Here is a 24,225-nt window from a genome sequence, read left to right as displayed (position 1 = left end):
AGCCCTTCCAAGCAAAGCAAAGATTCATGTACAACTCCTCCAACATCATCTGCTGCTTTTGGTGCTCCTCATGTGACCTCTTCTAATTCAGTAAAATCAAACACAGACTTAGGGACTGTTTTGCTGAGCATCTCCTCTCTGCCTTAATGGCAATTCCAAGCTCCTGTTTGCATGCTGTTTCAACTCCTCATTCCATTCTGACACTGATCTGTTCATCCCTGGCCACCTTCACTGCCAGAGTGATGATCAACATAAACAAGAGGAGTTGCACCTCCTTCCATCCACCTGGACAGTCTACAGCATAATGGTATATGAATCGAAATGTTCCAATTTCAGGTAACGACACCTCTTCTTCCAGGCTACTTCCATTCTTCCTCCTTCTCCTTGTTCCCATTTTTGACCCCTTTCCCATCCACTACCCTTTTCTTTCTTGTTTGGTCCTCCTCCACCCATCTTTCCCCAGCAGAGTTCTTCCCCATCTTTTTCTAACCACACCATCCCTCTCCCTTCTCCGGTTCTGTTTGATGCCATCTATCTCTTAACAGCTTTCATTAAACCATTTTTGTCAACTCAGATTCTAGCACTGTCAACCATAGTCTCCACTTACCACCCTCTTCCATGCTTTGTGATTCATCTCCCTCCTGAAGACCCACTTTTTTTTTCTCTTGCCTCCATTTTCCTTTGTTTAGCATCTGCCAATCAACTATCTCTGTCATCAACCCTCCTTGGTTCACCAATCCCCTTCTGGTCCTGGTCTAAGCCCTCCTACCTTATCCTGATTTTATTGGGTTCTTTCTTCTGCACTCTCAGTCCTAATGAAGGGTTAAGCCTGAAAGGTTCTTTTATGCCTACTAATGTTGCTCCACGTGGTAATTTCCTCCAGCAGATTATATTTTGCTGCAGGTCCCAGCATCTGCAGTCTCAAATTCATACGTTTAATAAATCATTAACCAGTGATGTGATAGAGGAGAGTTTGACACATGAATAAAACAGTCTGCAGTGATCACCTCTGACACGTATTCTTTCAAGTGCTAAACAAAGGAAGATGGAGGCAAGAAGGGAAAAGAAAAGAGTCTACAGGAGGGAGTGAATCACAAAGGGTGGAGGAAGTGATACAATCACGGAGAAGGCTTGCCCGCAGCCATACTTTGTGAGGAGTTTGAGGAGATTTGGTATGACACTGAAGACTCTCAAAACTTTTACAGGTGGACCATGGAGAGCATTCTGCCTGTTATGGAGGTGCCAATACTCAGGACAAAAAAAAAAACTCCAGAGGGTTGTTAACTCAACCTGCGACATTATGGACATAAGTCTTTACTCTGTCAACAGAGACAGTATCTTAAGAAAGCCCCCACCACCTAGGCCATGCCCTCTTCACTCTGCTACCATCAGGGGGGGGGGAAAGGGGTATAGGAACCTGAAGTCAAGCACTCAACGCCACAAGAACAGCTTCTTCCCCTCTGCCATCAGATTCCTCAATGAACCATAGACACTGCCTTACTTAGACTTTTTTTATTTTGTAAAATGGTAAAATGTGTGTGATAGTACAGATTCCATCACCAATGTGTGTATACACAGATGGTAGTGTAGGATGACTGTGATTGGCTGAGAGTGTAGCCACATCTACTGGCAGGTCTTAAAGGATTGCCAGACCAGGTCAACCTACTTGTGATATGCTCCAGTCTTTTAGTTAATAAAAGCCTTGGTTTGGATCAACAAGTCTTTGGTTCTTTCGACGAGCTCTACAATGTGATGCTGCCGCATAAACAATGAATTCCGTGACATGCTTGTGACAAATTCTGATTCCTCTCTGTACTTTCCTTGTCCTGTCAAGCTGTGCAGCGACTAATGTCTCCTGAGATTGACGAGAGATCCAAAGATGCTGGAGCGGGAAGTGAGGAACTGCTCCAAGTAGAAATGAAGGAGTCATCTTTGAGTGAGCACTTGGAAGGATATATTGCCACGAAGAAAACTGAAGTAGATGGTTGTGCAGGATGTGACAGTGAAGCTGGCCAAATGGCAACGAGTGTCTCGAAGAATTATACCTTCAAAATAGATTCACCATCCCCAGGCCAAGATTTCCATTCTGCTCAGCCTGCACCACAACCTTCGCCAGTCTCTGCAACTGGCAATGAGATGACCTTGTTTGAACCCGAAAAAGAGAAAGGTACAGTCAGATACAGGCACTAGTTCTCCTCTGTGCAATAATAGTTGCCTGGGGGAAAAAGTGCTGTGACTGCTCACATTTTTTGGGGACAAGTCAGAAAGCTATGGGTTTGAGTTTAGCTTGAGTCTTGAGCCTGGAAATTTATGATCTCTTCTCACAATACTCTGAATGATGAACCTTGAAAGGTGCCATATGGTTGGGTAAGATAGTGCTCTCTCTCTCCACTGGAGACATAAAATCCCAATGAATCAGGAGGTTTTCCTGTTGTCTAGCCAGTATTTTGAGCATTGGCATCTGTATTCAGAAACTAACTAGTTATGGGGATATTTGGGGAGACAGCCTGCCCCATTTTCAAGATTTTGTGTTTGAAAACAATTTGAAATGGGGAGGAGTCACATTCATTGCTACATAAAAGTAAATTTGGCTTTTTTTTAAACAGTCTTGAAATATTCTGTGGTTTGTTCACTGGGTTCAAGAGTATAACAATGAATGACTCATAACTGCAGCCATTCTGGTAACTGTGGCCCAGATGCACTTACTTGAATATACAGTACTTTTAAAATTATCTTTATTTTTGTTTAATGATCCTCCCACTGCCTTTTCAGATACTGATTCTGCTTCAGAAATGATAAAGGAACGAGTTGAGTTCAGTTTGCCTCCGAAGAAAGACTTTCACATCACATTTAGCAGACAGTCTTCCCGTATTGACTCCTGTGATTTGAATCGCCTTCGATGTCCGATCTATGTATACAACTGTTCATTAGACTCGTTGAAAGAACAACTTGTGAATTCTTGCACAGAACGGTCAAACCACGACATTTATATCAGGTAAGGACCTTTTATTAATCCCCTTCTTTTCCTTTTACAGTGCCTCACTGAAACAATGGCTTGAAATTTCAACTAACCTAATCATTTGCCCTTTCTGACATTTGAGTTAGTTTCCTGGTGAAAGCTTTCAACAAGATTCCAAGCAGAGCATGGATATTCCAATGAAAATCCACAGATAGCAAGTTGTGTATCTGGACTAAATCACCTGCCAATCATTCAAAAGCATGGTATTGTGATAGAACAGAATTTAGTGCAGCTTCCATCTGGGTCCAATTCAGTTAATTACCTTCTGCACATTATTACCTAGTGTAAGTAACTGGCAAAACAATTTATAGGGTACAGAGAAATAAAGGGAGAAGTAATGGACTGATGAGATTACTGCTGGGATGGACCAAATGCCTTGTGGTTTGTAATAAATAAATAATTTAAGTCTACTTTAAAAAAAATATCACAATGAGCACACAGTAATTAAAATAATTCAAATGAACTTGGAAATACCTTTAAGTGTGATTACAGCCTGATCTGTTTTTTAAAAAAAATAAATTATTAATATATATATATATATATATATGTATATATATATATATATATATAATCACCTTGCAAAGCCGTCCTGGCCAGAGAAGAAACAAGCCTTCTGTTGCGCATGCAGCTATCTTCAGCGCAAACTCCGGGAGATCCAAAATGAGTGGTGGACTAGCCTCGCCAAACGAACCTAGCTCAGCACGGACATTGGCGACTTCAGGGGTTTTTACGAGGCTCTAAAGGCTGTGTACGGCCCCTCACCCCAAGTCCAAAGCCCGCTGCGCAGCTCAGATGGCAAAATCCTCCTCAGCGACAAGATCTCCATCCTCAACTGATAGTCAGAACACTTCCAATCTCTTTTCAGTGCCAACCGCTCATTCCAAGAATCCGCCCTGCTCCAGCTCCCTCAACAGCCCCTAAGGCTAGAGCTGGATGAGGTCCTCACCCGGGAAGAGACATATAAGGCAATTGAATAACTGAAAAGTGGCAAAACAGCGGGTATGGATGGAATCCCCCCCAGAGGTCTGGAAGGCTGGCGGCAAAACTCTGCATGCCAAACTGCATGAGTTTTTCAAGCTCTGCTGGGACCAAGGAAAGCTGGCTCAGGACCTTCGTGATGCCATCATCATCACCCTGTACAAAAACAAAGGCGAGAAATCAGACTGCTCAAACTACAGGGGAATCACACTGCTCTCCATTGCAGGCAAAATCTTCACTAGGATTCTCCTAAATAGAATAATACCTAGTGTCGCCGAGAATATTCTCCCAGAATCACAGTGCGGCTTTCGCGCAAACAGAGGAACTACTGACATGGTCTTTGCCCTCAGACAGCTCCAAGAAAAGTGCAGAGAACAAAACAAAGGACTCTACATCACCTTTGTTGACCTCACCAAAGTCTTCGACACGGTGAGCAGGAAAGGGCTTTGGCAAATACTAGAGCGCATCGGATGTCCCCCAAAGTTCCTCAACATGATTATCCAACTGCACGAAAACCAACAAGGTCGGGTCAGATACAGCAATGAGCTCTCTGAACCCTTCTCCATTAACAATGGCGTGAAGCAAGGCTGTGTCCTCGCACCAACCCTCTTTTCAATCTTCTTCAGCATGATGCTGAAACAAGCCATGAAAGACCTAAAAAATGAAGACACTGTTTACATCTGGTACCGCATGGATGGCAGTCTCTTCAATCTGAGGCGCCTGCAAGCTCACACCAAGACACAAGAGAAACTTGTCCGTGAACTACTCTTTGCAGACGATGCCACTTTAGTTGCCCATTCAGAGCCAGCTCTTCAGCGCTTGACGTCTTGTTTTGCGGAAACTGCCAAAATGTTTGGCCTGGAAGTCAGCCTGAAGAAAACTGAGGTCCTCCATCAGCCAGCTCCCCACCATGACTACCAGCCCCCCCACATCTCCATCAGGCGCACAAAACTCAAAACAGTCAACCAGTTTACCTATCTTGGCTGCATCATTTCATCGGATGCAAGGATCGACAACGAGATAGACAACAGATTCGCCAAGGCAAATAGCGCCTTTGGAAGACTACACAAAAGAGTCTGGAAAAAAACCAACTGAAAAACCTCACAAAGATTAGCGTATACAGAGCCGTTGTCATACCCACACTCCTGTTTGACTCCGAATCATGGGTCCTCTACCGGCATCACCTACGGCTCCTAGAACGCTTCCACCAGCGTTGTCTCCGCTCCATCCTCAACATTCATTGGAGCGACTTCATCCCTAACATCGAAGTACTCGAGATGGCAGAGGCCGACGGCATCGAATCCACGCTGCTGAAGATCCAACTACGCTGGGTAGGTCACGTCTCCAGAATGGAGGACCATCGCCTTCCCAAGATCGTGTTATATGGCGAGCTCTCCACTGGCCACCGTGACAGAGGTGCACCAAAGAAGAGGTTCAAGGACTGCCTAAAGAAATCTCTTGGTGCCTGCCACATTGACCACCGCCAGTGGGCTGATATCGCCTCAAACCGTGCATCTTGGCGCCTCACAGTTCGGAGGGCAGCAACCTCCTTTGAAGAAAACCGCAGAGCCCACCTCACTGACAAAAGACAAAGGAGGAAAAACCCAACACCCAACCCCAACCCACCAATTTTCCCCTGCAACCGCTGCAACCGTGTCTCCCTGAACCACATTGGACTTGTCAGCCACAAATGAGCCTGCAGCTGACATGGACATTACCCCTCCATAAATCTTCGTCTGCGAAGCCAAGCCAAAGAAGAATATATTAAAACAGTTATAGTCTCTCGTAGTAAAACACAAAAGTCTGCAGACACTGTGGTTGAAGTAAAAACACAAAGCTGGAGAAACTCAGCAGGTTAAACAGTGCTCTTGATGTAGCAAAGATAAAGATATATAACAAACATTTCAGGCTTGAGCCCTTCATCAAGGTATGGAAAAATGTTGGCAGGCATCTGAACAAAATGTTCCAAACATGAATGTCTCCTCCCCCTACCCCTCCATCTCTACTATTTTATAATCATATAACCATTTATAGCACAGAAAAAGGCCAGTTTGGTTGCATTTTGTCCCACTGACCTGCATTTGGTCCATAACCCATCACACCTCTCTCGTCTATATACCTATCCAACCTTTCCTTGAATATTAACATTGATCTCGCTTCTACCACCACTGCCGGAAGTTCATTCCATACCCCCACCACCCTCTGAGTGAAAAAAATTCCCCTTTATGTTTCTCTTAAACTTTTCCCCTTTTACTCTCAATCAATGCCCTCTTGTTTGAATCACCCCCACTCTTAGTGGAAAAAGCCTATCCGCATTGACTCTATCTGTCCCCCTTATAATTTTGAATACCTCCATCAAATCATCCCTCAACCTTCTATACTCCAGGGAATAAAGTCCCAGCCTGCTTAAACTTTCCCTGTAACTCAAACCCTGGCAACATTCACATAAACCTCCTCTGCACTCTCTCTATACTGTTTATATCCTTCCTGTAATTCGGCGACCAAAACTGCACACATTATTCCAAATTTGGTCTCACCAATGCCTTATACAATTTCAACATAATATCCCAACTCCTGTGTTCTATTCTCTGATTTAAGAAAGCCAACATACTAAATGCCTTCCTCACTGCCCTATCCACATGGGATTCAATTTTCGAAGAATTATGTACCATGACTCCTAAATCCCTTTGTTCCATTGCAGTCCTCAATTGTCTACTATTTAATGTGTATGTCCTATGTTGATTAGTCCTACCAAAATGTAGCACCTCACACTTATCAGGATTAAATTCCATCTGCCATCTTTCAGCCCACTCTTCAAACTGTCCTATATCCTGTGAGCTTTGATAATCTTCCTCACTGTCCACAACACCACCAACCTTTGTATCATCTGCAAATTTACTAATCCAATTTGCCACCCTATCATCTAGATCGTTAATATATATGACAAACAGCAGTGGACTCAGTACCGATCCCTGAGGCGCTCCACTCGACACCGGCCTCCAATTCGACTAACAATTTTCCACCACTACTCTCTGGCATCTTCCATCCAACCATTGTTGAATCTTTTTCACTACTTCATCACTACTACCTTCGTTACTAACCTCTTATGGGGAACCTTATCAAAAGCCTTATTAAAGTCCAAATAGACAATATCCACCACCTTCCCCTCATCAACCTTTTTAGTAACCTTCTCGAAAAACTATAAGATTTGTTAGACATGATCTACCACGTACAAAGCTATGCTGACTACTCCGAATCAATCCCTGTCTTTCCAAATAGTTGTATATGTCATCTCTAGGAACACTTTCCATGAATTTACCCACCACTGACATCAGACTACAGGCCAATAATTACCATATCTACTTTTGGATCCTTTTTAGAACAGCTGAATATCATGAACCACCCTCCAGTCCTCCAGCACTCACCTGTGCCCAGTGACATTTAGACAAACAGCACCGTAACTAGCCCTTTCGGCCAACGAGCTTATGCTGTCCAATCACATTCAATTGACCAACAACCCCCCGTACTTTTTGAACGGTGGGATGAAACTGGAGCCCCCGGGAAAAACACACAGACACACGGGGAGAATGTATAAACTCTTTAAAGACAGCTCGAGATACAAACCCCGGTCCTGATCACTGCACAATCTTTCATTGGAGACGACAGCCTTTTTTTTGTCTCAAATGTGCCAGATGTATATTACTCTACTTCTTGCTCTAACTGCTAAGCTCGCCATGCCAACCATCATGTTGGCATCCAATCAGTCTTCACTTAATGATTCATCATGATCAAGTGAAAATGTCTGAGACTCAGTAATGGGAAAGAAATGGACAAAGTTTTAAATATTTCTATGCTAATTGCTTGGATGGATTTACTGGAAAATGCCACTTGAAGTTTCATGGAGGTAACCGTATTTTATGTGGTGAATATACCTGCACTAATTCACGAGTGATCAAGTGAGGTTCTTTATCCTTCTTTGCTATTTTGGAGTCTCTGCAAGATCCTTTATGAATGACTGATGTAGTCATTGCAGCACCTCTTGCCTTCTCTTCCATTGTACATCCTCTTGGGTGGATTCTCCATTGTTCCTGATAAAATTTCTGCTTGTGTTCACTTTCAAATTATGAATTAGTTGAAGACAGGAATGAAAGGCCCATCACTTGCCATTTTGTTATTTGGCAGGAGTGCACACTGCTTGGCAAAGCCTCACCAACCATACTCATCTCCCAATGGAGTCTCTCTTGCTCATGCTTTCACCTGAACAGCAGCACAAACTTTCAAGTTTGTTTTAAAATTTGATGGGCAGTTGCTGATTTTCTTTGATCAAGGAATGTGGGAATAAAAAAAATCCTCTGTGTTCCACTTTGGAACATTTTATGCATTATGAAAAGGCACCAACATGTTTTGTAATTTGCATTCTTGTTGAAGCTGACGGTATTAAACCCAATAACTTATTTTCATCTTGTCATGATGCCTCTCTGTAATCAAATTATTTTTAATAATTAAGATTTTGTTCCTGCAAAGTTTTCAACGGCAGCTCCTGTTTTGTTGATAACTGCACAATCTTTCATTGGAGACGACAGCCTTTTTTTTGTCTCAAATGTGCCAGATGTATATTACTCTACTTCTTTAAAAGCTATAAAGAGTATTATGAAATGATTAATCTTCGAGTGTAAAACAACAAGTCAGATACAGCAATGAGCTCTCTGAACCCTTCTCCATTAACAATGGCGTGAAGCAAGGCTGTGTTCTGGCACCAACCCTCTTTTCAATCTTCTTCAGCATGATGCTGAACCAAGCCATGAAAGACCCCAACAATGAAGACGCTGTTTACATCCGGTACCGCACGGATGGCAGTCTCTTCAATCTGAGGCGCCTGCAAGCTCACACCAAGACACAAGAGAAACTTGTCCGTGAACTACTCTTTGCAGACGATGCCGCTTTAGTTGCCCATTCAGAGCCAGCTCTTCAGCGCTTGACGTCCTGCTTTGCGGAAACTGCCAAAATGTTTGGCCTGGAAGTCCGCCTGAAGAAAACTGAGGTCCTCCATCAGCCAGCTCCCCACCATGATTACCAGCCCCCCCACATCTCCATCGGGCACACAAAACTCAAAACGGTCAACCAGTTTACCTATCTCGGCTGCACCATTTCATCAGATGCAAGGATCGACAATGAGATAGACAACAGACTCGCCAAGGCAAATAGCGCCTTTGGAAGACTACACAAAAGAGTCTGGAAAAACAACCAACTGAAAAACCTCACAAAGATAAGCGTATACAGAGCCGTTGTCATACCCACACTCCTGTTCGGCTCCGAATCATGAGTCCTCTACCGGCACCACCTACGGCTCCTAGAACGCTTCCACCAGCGTGGTCTCCGCTCCATCCTCAACATCCATTGGAGCGCTTACATCCCTAACGTCGAAGTACTCGAGATGGCAGAGGTCGACAGCATCGAGTCCACGCTGCTGAAGATCCAGCTGCGCTGGATGGGTCACGTCTCCAGAATGGAGGACCATCGCCTTCCCAAGATCGTGTTATATGGCGAGCTCTCCACTGGCCACCGTGACAGAGGTGCACCAAAGAAAAGGTACAAGGACTGCCTAAAGAAATCTCTTGGTGCCTGCCACATTGACCACCGCCAGTGGGCTGATAACGCCTCAAACCGTGCATCTTGGCGCCTCACAGTTTGGCGGGCAGCAACCTCCTTTGAAGAAGACCGCAGAGCCCACCTCACTGACAAAAGGCAAAGGAGGAAAAACCCAACACCCAACCCCAACCAACCAATTTTCCCCTGCAACCGCTGCAATCGTGTCTGCCTGTCCCGCATCGGACTTGTCAGCCACAAACGAGCCTGCAGCTGACGTGGACTTTTTACCCCCTCCATAAATCTTCGTCCGCGAAGCCAAGCCAAAGAAGAGGAAGAAAATAAGGCAATTCAGTGGCAATCCTAATGAGAGAGCAACAAATCCCTTTCACCCCTTCGATGAATGCTTGATATCTTCAGTGATCTTTGGCTTGGCTTCGCGGACGAAGATTTATGGAGGGGGTAAAAAGTCCACGTCAGCTGCAGACTCGTTTGTGGCTGACAAGTCCGATGCAGGACAGGCAGACACGATTGCAGCGGTTGCAGGGGAAAATTGGTTGGTTGGGGATGGGTGTTGGGTTTTTCCTCCTTTGCCTTTTGTCAGTGAGGTAGGCTCTGCGGTCTTCTTCAAAGGAGGTTGCTGCCCGCCAAACTGTGAGGCGCCAAGATGCACGGTTTGAGGCGATATCAGCCCACTGGCGGTGGTCAATGTGGCAGGCACCAAGAGATTTCTTTAGGCAGTCCTTGTACCTTTTCTTTGGTGCACCTCTGTCACGGTGGCCAGTGGAGAGCTCGCCATATAACACGATCTTGGGAAGGCGATGGTCCTCCATTCTGGAGATGTGACCCATCCAGCGCAGCTGGATCTTCAGCAGCGTGGACTCGATGCTGTCGACCTCTGCCATCTCGAGTACTTCGACGTTAGGGATGTAAGCGCTCCAATGGATGTTGAGGATGGAGCGGAGACAACGCTGGTGGAAGCGCGATAGTACTGGCTGATGTGCAGTACTTGGGTGCATATCCATATACTCTGGCTGCCTCTGCTGTCTTTGTTAGCTGGGCTCTTTATGGCTTCTACCAGGCACTCCTGTTATTCTGTTGTTTTCTTGAGTTATTTTTAAAAAGGGGCAACGAATGACTCAAAAATGGTGGCATCACATTTGGTGAAGGTGATTGATGCAATTCTCACTTTATGAGGAGATTGTTGCAAATAGCGGAAATGGTTGAGAATAAATAACCAAGAATGCTTAGTGTCTGAATGTGAAGGGTGATGTGATACCATAATATAGTAAAATACATGGTATCCAGCACCTAGGGATAGGTAGATGCTGAATAAGTGAATTTCCGGGTTGCTTGAGACTGTGTGTTGCATGAATGAAGCACTAATGGTGAGCTGTGCCAATTTTAAACTTGGCATTGTTTTACCCATTTATTTTCTGCAATTTAAAAAAAAAATGTTGGGGGGCGAGGGTGGGGGAAGCTGATTGCTTGAGGCTGCTGGTTGCTTGAATTCTGGATAACAGGAATCTTATTGTACTAACCAGACAGAATGAATGTTTTGGTCATCCGAATGTCAGTAAATAAGTACATTTTCCGATTTTTAATTTTCTATGTCCTGCTGCCTGCTCCCCTCGGTGGAAGATTTACAAAAAGATCTAAATCCTGGCCTCTACCAGTTTTAGGCACTAATCAATGTCAGACTGGGATGTGTTGGCAGCTTTTTACTTCCATGGAATGCTATAGCACAGAAAATAGGTCATTCGGCCCTTCTAGTGGGTGCCAACTATTGTCCAGCTAGTCCCAATCCATAACCCTCCAGACCTCTCCCATCCATGTATCTATCCAATTTATTCTTAAAACTCAAGAGTCTCCATCCACCACCTCAGATGGCAGCTCATTTCAAACTCCCGCCTGATTAAAGAGCATAGCATAGATTAGTTTAATTGGTTACGTGGGGAAGGTTCCGGTTTCTGGATCTAGTATTTTACTTTGGTTTTGAGCTTTTATGTGAATACTGCATTATTATTGATTAACTTGCTGTGGGGTAGATATTAGAAAGTTCAATGCATCCTGCATTGCGTGACCATTGGAAAGATTGTTCTTTGATCACTAGTTTCTGGGAAAGATTGTGTTCTATTTTAGGAACCTTTGATATTACTATATAATGAAAACAATACAATTAGAAGCTTCATACAAAATCACCATATTTTTTTGTAAGAAAGTTTGTAACCTGGAGGAGAATATTTTTGATTTTTACATACTTTAGAATTTCATCTTGCCTGATACTTTCACTGAAAAGTATCAAATATCACAAGCTTTTCTGGTAAAAATCTCACAAATAACAATTGTTTTTCCTTACTTGAGAGTTCCAGTTTTTAACTACTTCTCATGCAGGGCTGCTGACTAGGCTGTGTCATCTAAATCCTTGTAAGCTGAAAAGTTTTCTTAACTGATTGATACCTCCAGATTGGGATATCTTTTTTTTAACAAACAAATCAATCAGTGGTAAATATACATAGTATCAAGGATTCGCAATTTAATATAATGCAAAACAGAAGGTTACCATTTAACCTTTGACATTTCATTAAAATGGATTTATTGTATTACTTTGATCATAGAATCAGTATTAAATTCATTTCTTATTGGGCAGAAATATGATTCATAATTACTAATAATCGTTTCCATATTGGTTTAAGGTCGCTGTCACAGGAAAAGTCAACAGGCTCATTATTGATGGATCCAGTGTTCCAATTCCACAGGAACAAAGAGCTTGCCAACTATTGCAACTTATTGCAGGAACATTATCATCAATGTTATGTGAAAGGTAAAAGCAGTAACCAGGGTGAGGGTGCACTGGTGAGGGTGCACTGGTGAGGGTGCACTGGTGAGGGTGCACTGGTGAGGGTGCACTGGTGAGGGTGCACTGGTGAGGGTGCACTGGTGAGGGTGCACTGGTGAGGGTGCACTGGTGAGGGTGCACTGGTGAGGGTGCACTGGTGAGGGTGCACTGGTGAGGGTGCACTGGTGAGGGTGCACTGGTGAGGGTGCACTGGTGAGGGTGCACTGGTGAGGGTGCACTGGTGAGGGTGCACTGGTGAGGGTGCACTGGTGAGGGTGCACTGGTGAGGGTGCACTGGTGAGGGTGCACTGGTGAGGGTGCACTGGTGAGGGTGCACTGGTGAGGGTGCACTGGTGAGGGTGCACTGGTGAGGGTGCACTGGTGAGGGTGCACTGGTGAGGGTGCACTGGTGAGGGTCCACTGGTGAGGGTCCACTGGTGAGGGTCCACTGGTGAGGGTCCACTGGTGAGGGTCCACTGGTGAGGGTCCACTGGTGAGGGTCCACTGGTGAGGGTCCACTGGTGAGGGTCCACTGGTGAGGGTCCACTGGTGAGGGTCCACTGGTGAGGGTCCACTGGTGAGGGTCCACTGGTGAGGGATAACTCACCACCATTTATCCAAAATTATGTAACATTTGAAGCGCTATGCAGTCTTCTTGAGGTAATGTTACAGCTATATAAGACATTGGTTAGATTCCACTTGGAATATTATGTTTAGTTCTGATCACCTCATTACAGGAAACATGTGGATGCTGCAGAGGAGATTTACAAGGATGTTGCCCAGATTAGAGACCATGCCTTATGAGGATAAGTAGAGTGAACTCTGTCTTTTCTCCATGGAGTGATGGATGATGAGGGGTGATATGCTAGAGATGTAGAAGATGATGAGACACATTGATTGAGTAGATGGACACTCAATATGGGTGGGGGGGGGGAAGTATAGATATAAAATGTCTGGGAGTAAGTACGAGGTGGGGGGGAGGGAATGTAAGTGGCAAGTTTATGGGTGCATAGAATATGCTACCAGCAACAGTGGTGGGACGGGGACAATAAGATCTTTAAGAGATGATTAGAGAGATACATGGAACTGAAAAAAATAGAAAGAGGGAGGGAGAAATACGAGCCATTTCAATTCTGACGCAGATGGCTGTCCATGGCCTCATGTACTATCCCACCAAGGACACCAGTAAAATTAGAGGAGCAACACCCGAATTTCCGTCTGAGCATTCTCCAACCAGATGGCATTAACTGACTTCTCTGGTTTCTGCTCACCTACTCTTCTTTGTCCCTCCTTTCCCTTCCCCTCTCTTTAACTCGGCTCTCCACCCCTCTCTATTCACTTAACCATCCCACCTCCCCCTTCTTGCTGCTGTGCCCTCCCTCGCTCCTCCACCCATTACCTCCTGCCCTTGGGACCCATGTTCCTCCCCCTACGTCTCTCTTTCCAGCTCTCCCCCCCCCCCACTCCCCCCATACTTTTTTGATTGGACACCTGCAGATATTTTTCCATACCGATGAAGGGCTCAAGCCAGAAACGTTGGTTATGTCGGTTATGCATCTACCTTTGTTATTTAAAGGAAACTTGGATTTGCTGAGCTTCTCCAGCATTGTGTTTTTACGTTCAAATCTGCTGATTGGTTGATGCATGTTCTCTGCCCTTCTAGTGAAGGAATAATTTGTTCAAAGAAAATACGTCATAACACCAGCTAAAAAAGCAGCATTTCATTTTAAATTCAATTTCAGTTAACTATGGTTTTAAACATTGTTGAATGTGCTTTTAATTGAAATTATCAGACAGAAAGCATTACAAAATGCAATTGATTTTTCCATTATGATTTCCTCTTGTTGAAATTTTAACTATGCTTAATTTGCTCTCAACGTTCCCAATATTTACTTAATTTTAATTATTGTCAACAACATACTATAAGACATTTCTTGATAATTATTTAAACCCACGGCTAACTGAAGACAAAGTTTTATGAACAAGCAATAGTGCATGTGTAGTTTTGTTTAAAATAGCTGGGAAAAAGTTCTCATGGAAATGTAATATTTGCATGTTATTAAAATTAGATGTTTGGAAGTAATTTCTTACATATTCTTTGTATTTATCGTTAAGATTTCTGGGAGGTGGTGGGGGTGGGAGAACAGCTCACCCCATTTTCATATTTGTGCATAATTTTTTTTCTCTTCCTTTTCTCTGTAAAGTTATGTAGACTACAATCTACTGATGTTCCAAGACTCTTCCAATTTTGAACATTTGAGTGTCAGGAATTTTAACTACTCCACTATTTGAAGCTCTAGTACAAATTAACAAAGCTTTAACTTTAAGATTGCAGCACAAACACCCTCTATTTTCTAATCACCAACTACACCCTGTATGATTCGTCTTCGTGACCCATTTGTGCTTTTTTCCCTCTCTTCCTTTGTCTGGCATCTGCCAATCCTCTGCCTTTGTCTCTCATACTTCACCATTACCAACCCTGTATGGGACCTCTTTCCCAGCCTGCCCACCCTATCCTGGCTTCTGTACTGCATTTAACCAATTAAAATAAAGAGTTTCAGCTCAAAATGTCAACCATCCTTTTTCTCCCACTAAATGCTGGATGAGTTCCTTCAGCAGATTTTGTTTTGCTTCAAGGTCTATAATTCCCTCCCTAAATCTCAGAATTCACCAATGATTTGGTCAATTCCTGGTGGATAGGAATTAAATTTTGTTGCTCATTCTTCCAAGAAGCTACTTTGGATGTAACTGATTTGAATTGTTTCTATGCCCAATCACAGAGAATTCCACAGTGTCTTACAAAATTCAGAAAAGCTGCAGAATCCCCTATTGCCATTTTGTCACTGTCAAAAATTTAATTTCGTATTAAGTCTTCATAAGTTAGCACCCATGAATTCCTTTCTCGAGAAACACCATTTTCCTTGCAGGCATTAATACTAGATACATTGTGAAGGTGTGAACTACCAAATTGTTTCTAAGATGATCACCTTTCAAGTAAATGTTTCTATTCTTTTATTCTGTCACTCACTGGCATTTTCTCATACTTTGTTACTGTCTTTCCAGCATTATGTGTTTTTACTTCAATCATGGTGTCTACAGAATTCTGAGTTTTACCATTGTTTCTAAGATGATCATCATCCAAAAATACTCCTAGTTTTAGGAATAATTAATATTAATCTTCTCACTACATCCTTCACTATTTGCTCTTTTAGCCTTATTTTTGTGCTGGATGTTAATTCATCCTTTTTCTCAGTTGCCATCTGTTTCTTTTTAGAACTTCCATTATAATTCATATTCTTACAACCAAAACAATGCATGTCTTGTCTCCTCGTTTATTTACATTTCAAGCTCTTCAGCTATGTAGGGCCCTTTTAATCTGTTCTTTTCCAAAATCTCAATCTGACGCAAAATCAGATATAGTGTATGCTAAAGATCTGTTGTAAATTCAAATTGTTTTTTTTTTTGACAACATTCTTAAATGAGTTATTTATCCAACATGAATGGTGTTGGTGGTTGAATCATTACCCTGTTTAGTGAAGGATGTTTCTTTTGTTTAACTTCTCTTTAAAGGTGTATTTAGAAGCTTGCAACAATCCTGTTACATCAGTTCTCAAGATCTACTAACGGCTACAGATTATTGTGAGGAGTTGCTGCAGGAAATTGATATTACCGCTTTTCTGCAAACACTGTGCGGACATATCAGATCGTTCCGTGAAAGTCATGACCTGCAGCATTGGAGTGATCGTGAATCTAATCCAACAAAATTTGTAATTGGAGGTATTAATCTTGAGGATGAGAGGGTGCAGAGAGGTGTTCTTGCTTCCACTTCAAGGTAAAATGTTTATTGCTATTTCATTATTACCTAATCTTGTAATTTGATTTGTAATGCTATCAAGGAGCCCTCTGATTGTGCAGGATTGTAAAATTGTGATCATATATGATCAAACCATTTAAAGTTTAATCTGTAAAGAGTAAAACAAAAATGTTATAAAATGCTCTATCTTCATTGATAAAGATACAACCTACTTAAGTTTTTTTCCAGATTTAAATTCTGATGTTTCATGATAAAATTTTGACCTTGTGTTTTGGTATATTATTGATTTAGGCAACCATTGAAAAGTTTCACCCAGTTTTTTTAAAATAAAAAAAATGAAGGCATGAAAAATTTCTTTTGATCCCGATTCAGCAATAATTCCCCAAAGGTTTAGTTATGATCAAGACTTATAAAAGAGAACTTGCGATTTTCTTAGAATAAAAAAAAAGTTAGTTGGCAGTTGTGCAGAGCCAACTGATAAATTTGTTGAACTGCTCTGCAGCCAGAAGTCATAAGTTTACTATTGTTATCTAACTTTAAAAATCTTTAAAAAAGGAAAGAACAAAAGAATAAAAATATTGAAAATAAAATGTAAAGGATAGTGAGAAACAGGGAAGGAATAGAATTAAGTAGTTTATTTTCAGAGAACAGGCAGAATTGTAGTTGACTACGTGCCCTTCCCCTGAGACATAAAACAATACAGTTTGGAGTTTCCAAGCAAATTAGTGGTAATTGCAGTTGATCATAGTAGAAGAAGACGAAGAAGCTTTCGAAGTCAACTGAGCCAGTTTTTCAACAATAATTCAACTGCTAATGTTAGAAATAAATACTTAATTTTGACAAGTGATGCATCTGAGCAGAGTCGAGGAGTGCACTGGCAGTAATGATCATAACATTGTTAAGTTTAAATTTTTTGATTCACTTTACTGTTTCTGTCCTACTATCAGTATAGAAGCTGAAGATCTCAATGAACAGGATTTGAGGAGCGTGCAGTCCAGCATTGCATCTACTGTGACATGTGAAGAAACAAAAGTCAAGAAGGTCTACCCAGAATTTTCCCTCTCCCTTCTTCAGTCTGGACAGCAGTGTGAGGTGTACTCCAACTTGCACAAAATCATTCGGGTAATGCAGCAGGAATTGATAGAAACTTCAATAGCTTTGGACGGCAGAAATGTAAAGGGAATGGAAAAAGTACTTGAAATAATGGGAGAGATTGTTGTGAGGGTGACCCTTCTTTTTTTTTTTTTAAATTTTTTATTTTTCACACCATAAATCACAATAGCCATGATATACACTTTTTCTTTTCCACACATTTACAGTGACTTTTTCTCCCTCCCCCCTCCCTCCTCCCAAGCCACCCCCCCACCCCCCCCCTCTCATCCATTTTAGGTATACAATCTAGGTTGCATTAATTCAGTTAGACAATGTTGTCATTCAACAAAAATACACCAGAAATTCTACTGAGTCCATTCTTTTCTTTTCTTCTCCTTCCATCAACTTAGGTAATGTTTGTTCCCGGTAGGTTTTCGCTATTGTATTTAATGTAAGGCTTCCCATACTTGTTCGAATATTTCAATATTATTTCTTAAACTATATGTTATTTTTTCTAATGGAATACATTTATTCATTTCTATATACCATTGTTGTATTTTCAAATTATCTTCCAATTTCCTGGTTGACATAATACATTTTTTTGCTACGGCTAGGGCTATCTTGACAAATCTTTTTTGTGCATCTTCCAAGTCAATTCCAAATTCTTTATTTTTTATGTTACTTAGGAGAAAGATCTCTGGATTCTTTGGTATATTGTTTTCTGTTATTTTATTTAATATCTGATTGAGATCATCCCAAAATTTTTCTACTCTCTCACATGTCCAGATTGCATGAATTGTTGTTCCCCTTTCTTTTTTACATCGAAAACATCTATCAGATACTGTTGGGTCCCATTTATTTAACTTTTGCGGTGTAATGTATAGTCTGTGTAACCAATTATATTGTATCATACGCAGCCTCGTATTTATTGTATTTCTCATCGTTCCAGAGCATAACTTCTCCCATGTTTCCTTTTTTATCTTTATATTTAAATCTTGTTCCCATTTTTGTTTAGTTTTACCATTTGTTTCCTCATTCTCCTTTTCTTGCAGTTTAATATACATATTTTTTATAAATCTTTTGATTAACATTGTATCTGTAATCACATATTCAAGGTTACTTCCCTCTGGTAAACTCAAGTTGCTTCCTAATTTATCTTTCAAGTAGGATCTCAGTTGGTAATATGCCAGCGCTGTATCTCCAGTTATATTGTACTTATCTCTCATTTGTTCAAAGGATAAGAATCTACTTCCTGAAAAACAATTTTCTATTCTTTTAATCCCTTTTTTTTCCCATTTTCTAAAGGCAAGGTTGTCTATTGTAAAAGGGAGTAGCTTATTTTGCGTCAATATTAGTTTTGGTATTTGGTAATTTATTTTATTTCTTTCTACATGAATCTTCTTCCATATATTGAGGAGATGGTGTAATACTGGAGAAGTTCGATGTTGTACCAATTTTTCGTCCCATTTATATAATATGTGTTCAGGTATCTTTTCCCCTATTTTATCTAATTCTAGTCTCGTCCAGTCTGGTTTTTCCCTTGTTTGATAAAAATCTGATAGGTACCTTAATTGTGCGGCTCTATAATAATTTTTGAAGTTTGGCAATTGTAAGCCTCCTTGTTTATACCATTCTGTTAATTTATCTAGTGCTATCCTCGGTTTGCCCCCTCTCCATAAAAATCTCCTTATTATTTTCTTTAACTCTTTGAAGAATTTTTCTGTCAGTTGTATTGGCAATGCCTGAAATAAGTATAGTATCCTTGGAAAAATGTTCATTTTAATACAGTTTATCCTTCCTATCAGTGTTAGTGGTAGCTCTTTCCAATGCTCTAAATCGTCCTGTAATTTTTTCATTAGTGGATTGTAATTGAGTTTATATAATTGGCCTAGATTTTTGTTTATTTGCACACCTAGGTATCTTATTGCCTGCGTTTGCCATCTGAATGGGGATTCCTCCTTAAATTTTGAGAAATCCGCGTTATTCATAGGCATTGCTTCACTTTTATTTACGTTTATCTTGTATCCCGACACTTCTCCATATTCCTTCAATTTCTTATATAGTTCTTTTATTGATAGTTCTGGTTCTGTTAAGTACACTATCACATCATCCGCAAACAGACTGATTTTATATTCCCTGTCTTTTATTTTTATTCCTTTTATATTATTATCTCTTCTTATCGATTCTGCTAGTGGTTCTATAGCTAGCGCAAACAATAATGGTGATAGTGGGCATCCCTGCCGCGTTGACCTGCTTAAGTTAAATTGCTTTGATACATGTCCATTTACTGTCACTTTCGCTAACGGTCCCTCATATAATGCTTTAATCCAATTAATATACTTCTCCGGTAAACTGAATTTTTGCAATACTTTGAACAAGTAATTCCATTCTACTCTGTCGAAGGCCTTCTCTGCGTCTAAAGCAACTGCTACTGCCGGTGCTTTATTTCCTTCTACTGCATGAATTAAGTTAATAAATTTACAAATATTGTCTGTTGTGCGTCTTTTTTTGATAAATCCAGTTTGGTCTAAATTTACCATTTTCGGTACCTGTTCTGCTAATCTGTTCGCTAATAGTTTAGCTATTATCTTATAATCTGTGTTTAGCAGAGATATTGGTCTATATGATGCTGGTGAGAGTGGATCTTTCCCTTGTTTTAGTATCACTGTAATTATTGCTGTTTTACATGAATCTGGTAAGTTTTGTGTCTCATCAATCTGGTTGATTACATCCAGGAGGGGCGGTATTATTAGGTCTTTAAATGTTTTGTAGAATTCTATTGGGAGTCCATCCTCTCCTGGTGTCTTATTATTTGGTAAATTTTTTATTATCTCTTGTATTTCTACTGTTCCAAATGGTTCTGTTAATTTATTTTGTTCCTCTATTTGTAGTTTTGGTAGTTCAATTTTAGTCAAAAATTCATCTATTTTCCCTTCTTTCCCTTCGTTTTCGGTTCGGTATAATTGTTCATAGAATTCTCTGAAGTTTTCCTTAATTTCTTTTGGATTATATGTAATTTGTTTGTCTTTTTTCCTTGTTGCCAATACCATTTTCTTAGTTTGCTCTGTCTTCAGCTGCCATGCTAAGATTTTGTGTGTTTTTTCACCTAGTTCATAATATTTCTGTTTTGTCTTCATTATATTCTTCTCTACCTTATATGTTTGTAATGTTTCATATTTTATTTTTTTATCCGCCAATTCTCTTCTTTTGGTTGTATCTTCCTTTATTGCTAATTTTTTTTCTATGTTTATTATTTCCCTTTCCAACTGCTCTGTTTCCTGATTATAGTCCTTCTTCATCTTGGTTGCATAACTTATTATTTGCCCTCTAATGAATGCTTTCATTGCGTCCCATAGTATAAACTTATCTTCCACTGATTCTGTATTTACTTCAAAGTACATTTTTAATTGTTTTTCAATAAATTCTCTAAAATCCTGTCTTTTAAGTAGCATGGGGTTTAATCTCCATCTATACATTCTTGGAGGGATGTCCTCTAGCTCTATTGCCAATAACAGGGGTGAGTGGTCCGATAATAGTCTAGCTTTATATTCCGTTTTCCTAACTCTCCCTTGAATGTGGGCTGATAACAGGAATAGGTCTATCCTTGAGTATGTTTTATGTCTAGTCGAGTAGTGTGAGTATTCCTTTTCTTTTGGGTTTTGTTTCCTCCATATGTCCACAAGTTTCATTTCTTGCATTGATTTAATTATAAATTTGGTTACTTTGTTCTTCCTGTTAATTTTTTTCCCCGTTTTATCCATATTTGGATCCAAATTCAGATTGAAATCCCCTCCTATTAGTATGTTCCCTTGCGTATTAGCTACCTTCAAAAAGATATCTTGCATAAACTTTTGATCTTCTTCGTTAGGTGAATATATATTAAGTAGATTCCAAAGCTCTGAATATATCTGACATTTTATCATAACATATCTCCCTGCTGGATCTATTATTTCCTCTTCTATTTTAAATGGCACATTTTTGCTAATTAATATAGCCACTCCTCTTGCTTTTGAATTATACGATGCTGCTGTTACATGTCCTACCCAATCTCTCTTTAATTTCTTGTGCTCCAATTCAGTTAAGTGTGTTTCTTGGACAAATGCTATATCTATTTTTTCCTTTTTCAGTAAATTTAGTAGTTTCTTCCTTTTAATTTGGTTATGTATTCCATTAATATTTAGAGTCATATAGTTCAGCGTAGCCATTTTATATTTTGTTTATCTTCTCTTTCCGTTTTTCCATCATTACCTTTCCTCCTTTTCCATTTCTGTTTTCTTATTTTCAACTCTTTACCAGACAACATTCCTACAACATCCAACATTTTCCTTATTCTCCTATTTCTATCTTCTTTATCCCCAATCTCCCCTTCCCCTCCTGAGTTGCCCTTTATCCCTTGTCGGACAACCACATCTCCCCTCTCCATTTGGATTTGCGAATCCACTCGCAAGCGTCAACTGATTTTGCAGTGACCGCTCTTTTCCCCCACCCAGCCCCCCCCAGAAAAGATTTTGCTTTTTATATGTCACAAAGGTCACTCTTTTAATTCCCTCCTTATTCTCTCTATTCCATTACCTTCCCTTATTAATTCTTGTCTATACTCTCTATGTTTTCCTCTAATTACAGATACTTTCACATATGCCCATTGTCTCTATTCACTCTTATACCTCTTTACCCGCATACATATCAATCGTGGTCATTTTTACCCTCCTTACCCGTCTTCATCCCTCAGTCTATTTTTGTCTTTACCCACATACATATCAATCGTGATAATTTTTGCTCTCATTACCCGTCTTCATCCCTCAGTCTATTTTTGTAATTGTTCTGCAAATTTTCGTGCTTCTTCTGGATCTGAGAATAGTCTGTTTTGTTGTCCTGGAATAAATATTTTCAATACCGCAGGATGCTTCAGTGTAAATTTATATCCTTTCTTCCATAAAATCGCTTTTGCTGTATTGAACTCTTTTCTCTTCTTTAGGAGTTCAAAGCTTATATCTGGATAAATGAAGATTTTTTGCCCTTTATACTCCAGTGGTTTGTTGCCCTCTCTTACTTTTTCCATTGTCTTCTCCAGTACCTTTTCTCTTGTAGTATATCTTAGGAATTTTACTACAATAGATCTTGGTTTTTGTTGTGGTTGTGGTTTAGGGGCCAATGCTCTATGTGCCCTTTCTATTTCCATTTCTTGCTGTAGTTCTGGACATCCTAGGGCCTTAGGGATCCATTCTTTTATAAACTCCCTCATATTCTTGCCTTCTTCATCTTCCTTAAGGCCCACTATCTTTATGTTATTTCTTCTGTTATAATTTTCCATTATATCTATTTTTTGGGCTAGTAATTCTTGTGTCTCTTTAGTTTTTTTATTAGATTCCTCCAATTTCTTTTTTAAGTCTTCTACCTCCATTTCTGCTGCTATTGCCCGTTCTTCCATCTTGTCCATTTTTTTCCCCATTTCTGTTAAGGTCATATCCATTTTATTTATTTTCTTTTCTGTGTTGTTTATTCTTCTTCTTAAATCATTGAATTCCTGTGTTTGCCATTCTTTAAATGACTCCATGTATCCTCTAACAAGAGCAAGTATATCCTTTACCTTGCCTTTCCCTTTATCTATTTCACTGTATTCTTCCTCTTCTTCTTCCTCTAGGTTGGCCATCTGTTGTTTCTTTGCTGCCCTTTCCTCCTCTTCTTTCTTGTTTCCATTGTCTTCTGTGGTCTCTTCTTGCTGCAGGTGTTCTGCAGCTGTCGTTGCCGGCTGTGGAGATCGACTCCCCAGCTGGTCCCCCCTCCCGTCGGTGTGTTTTTTTTCATGCGCATTGCGCATGCGCGAGGAGTCGCTCATGCGCATTGCGCATGCGCGAGGAGTCGCGCATGCGCGGTTGCGCACTTTTACTCGGCTCTGTGAGCCATTGTTGTAGTTCTTTTTCTACCGACCTGAGGTAGTGGGGTCTTCTCTCCACAGCGGGCCTCTTCGGACAGGTAAGGCCTTCACCTTTTTCCTCCGTTGTCTTCTCTTCCTCTCTTCTTTCCGTTGATTTTGATTTTTCTCCTTTTGTCTCCATCTTCTTTCCATCTTTATACTCACTTTTCTTTAACTTGTATTTCTGTGCCTTTGTATTTTCTCTTGTTTTTCCCGACTTTTCTGGAGAGGGCTGGAGTTCACCGTCCGGCCACTACTCCATCACGTGACTCCTCAGGGTGACCCTTCTTAAGGATAGGATGACCGCAAGAGAAAGTGGGCAGTAAAAGAGATATAGATTGGCTACAGAAATGCATTGGTCTTGGTTGAACATAAAAACATAGAAACTTGAGCAGACTATTCAGTTTCTCCTCTTCCATTGAGTAAGATCAAGTGGAATGTTTTACCATAGTGTAGGGTTCCTCTTAGGTTTCTCTAACCATTGAAAATATATTAATCTCTTTATTGAATTTACTCTGCTACGAAGCCTTCGTGGACCTCGCAGATAGCGCATTTTAATGATTCACAACCCACCTGTAAAGAAATTTCTTCTTACCTCTGTTCCTTTGAGACTGTGATGCCAGTTTTGTGATACTGCAGCATCATCCCCTGCATCTAACCACGTAAGAATTTTGCACATTTCTGTTCAATTCAAAATTACTTGCGCCTCGCGACGCAAAGGAGACTGCAGATGTTGGAATCTGGAACAACAATCTGTTGGATGAACTCCGTGGGTCGAGCAAGCATCAGTGGGAGCAAAATAATTGCCAGCATTTAGTGCTGGAACCCTTCATCAATCACATTGTCACAGTATTTTTAACCTTGCCACATTTGCCAAACTCATCGTCCTAGGAATTAATCACAAATATATCCCTTTCTTCGTTAGGAAGATTCCAGTTGCTGTCATATCAGATCTATATTTAATTGGAGTAAGCTATTATTAC

The 24,225-nt window shown here is 40.6% G+C and overlaps 1 protein-coding gene across 10 annotated transcripts in view; it reads left to right on the top strand.

The window, feature by feature from the left end:
* Nucleotides 1-24,225, top strand: part of szt2 (SZT2 subunit of KICSTOR complex) — a 289,561-nt gene that overhangs the window by 82,866 nt on the left and 182,470 nt on the right. For all 10 annotated transcript variants that reach the window (XM_069939008.1, XM_069939001.1, XM_069939006.1 and 7 more), the window contains exons 25-29: nucleotides 1,835-2,167; nucleotides 2,773-2,995; nucleotides 12,280-12,407; nucleotides 15,993-16,254; nucleotides 17,184-17,358. In XM_069939008.1, coding sequence (XP_069795109.1) covers nucleotides 1,835-2,167; nucleotides 2,773-2,995; nucleotides 12,280-12,407; nucleotides 15,993-16,254; nucleotides 17,184-17,358 — 1,121 coding nt within the window. The remainder of the gene's footprint in view (nucleotides 1-1,834; nucleotides 2,168-2,772; nucleotides 2,996-12,279; nucleotides 12,408-15,992; nucleotides 16,255-17,183; nucleotides 17,359-24,225) is intronic.

The sequence above is a fragment of the Narcine bancroftii genome, chromosome 5, assembly GCF_036971445.1.
Source record: "Narcine bancroftii isolate sNarBan1 chromosome 5, sNarBan1.hap1, whole genome shotgun sequence".
Classification (NCBI taxonomy): domain Eukaryota; kingdom Metazoa; phylum Chordata; class Chondrichthyes; order Torpediniformes; family Narcinidae; genus Narcine; species Narcine bancroftii.
This window is presented reverse-complemented; position numbering and strand designations above follow the sequence as displayed.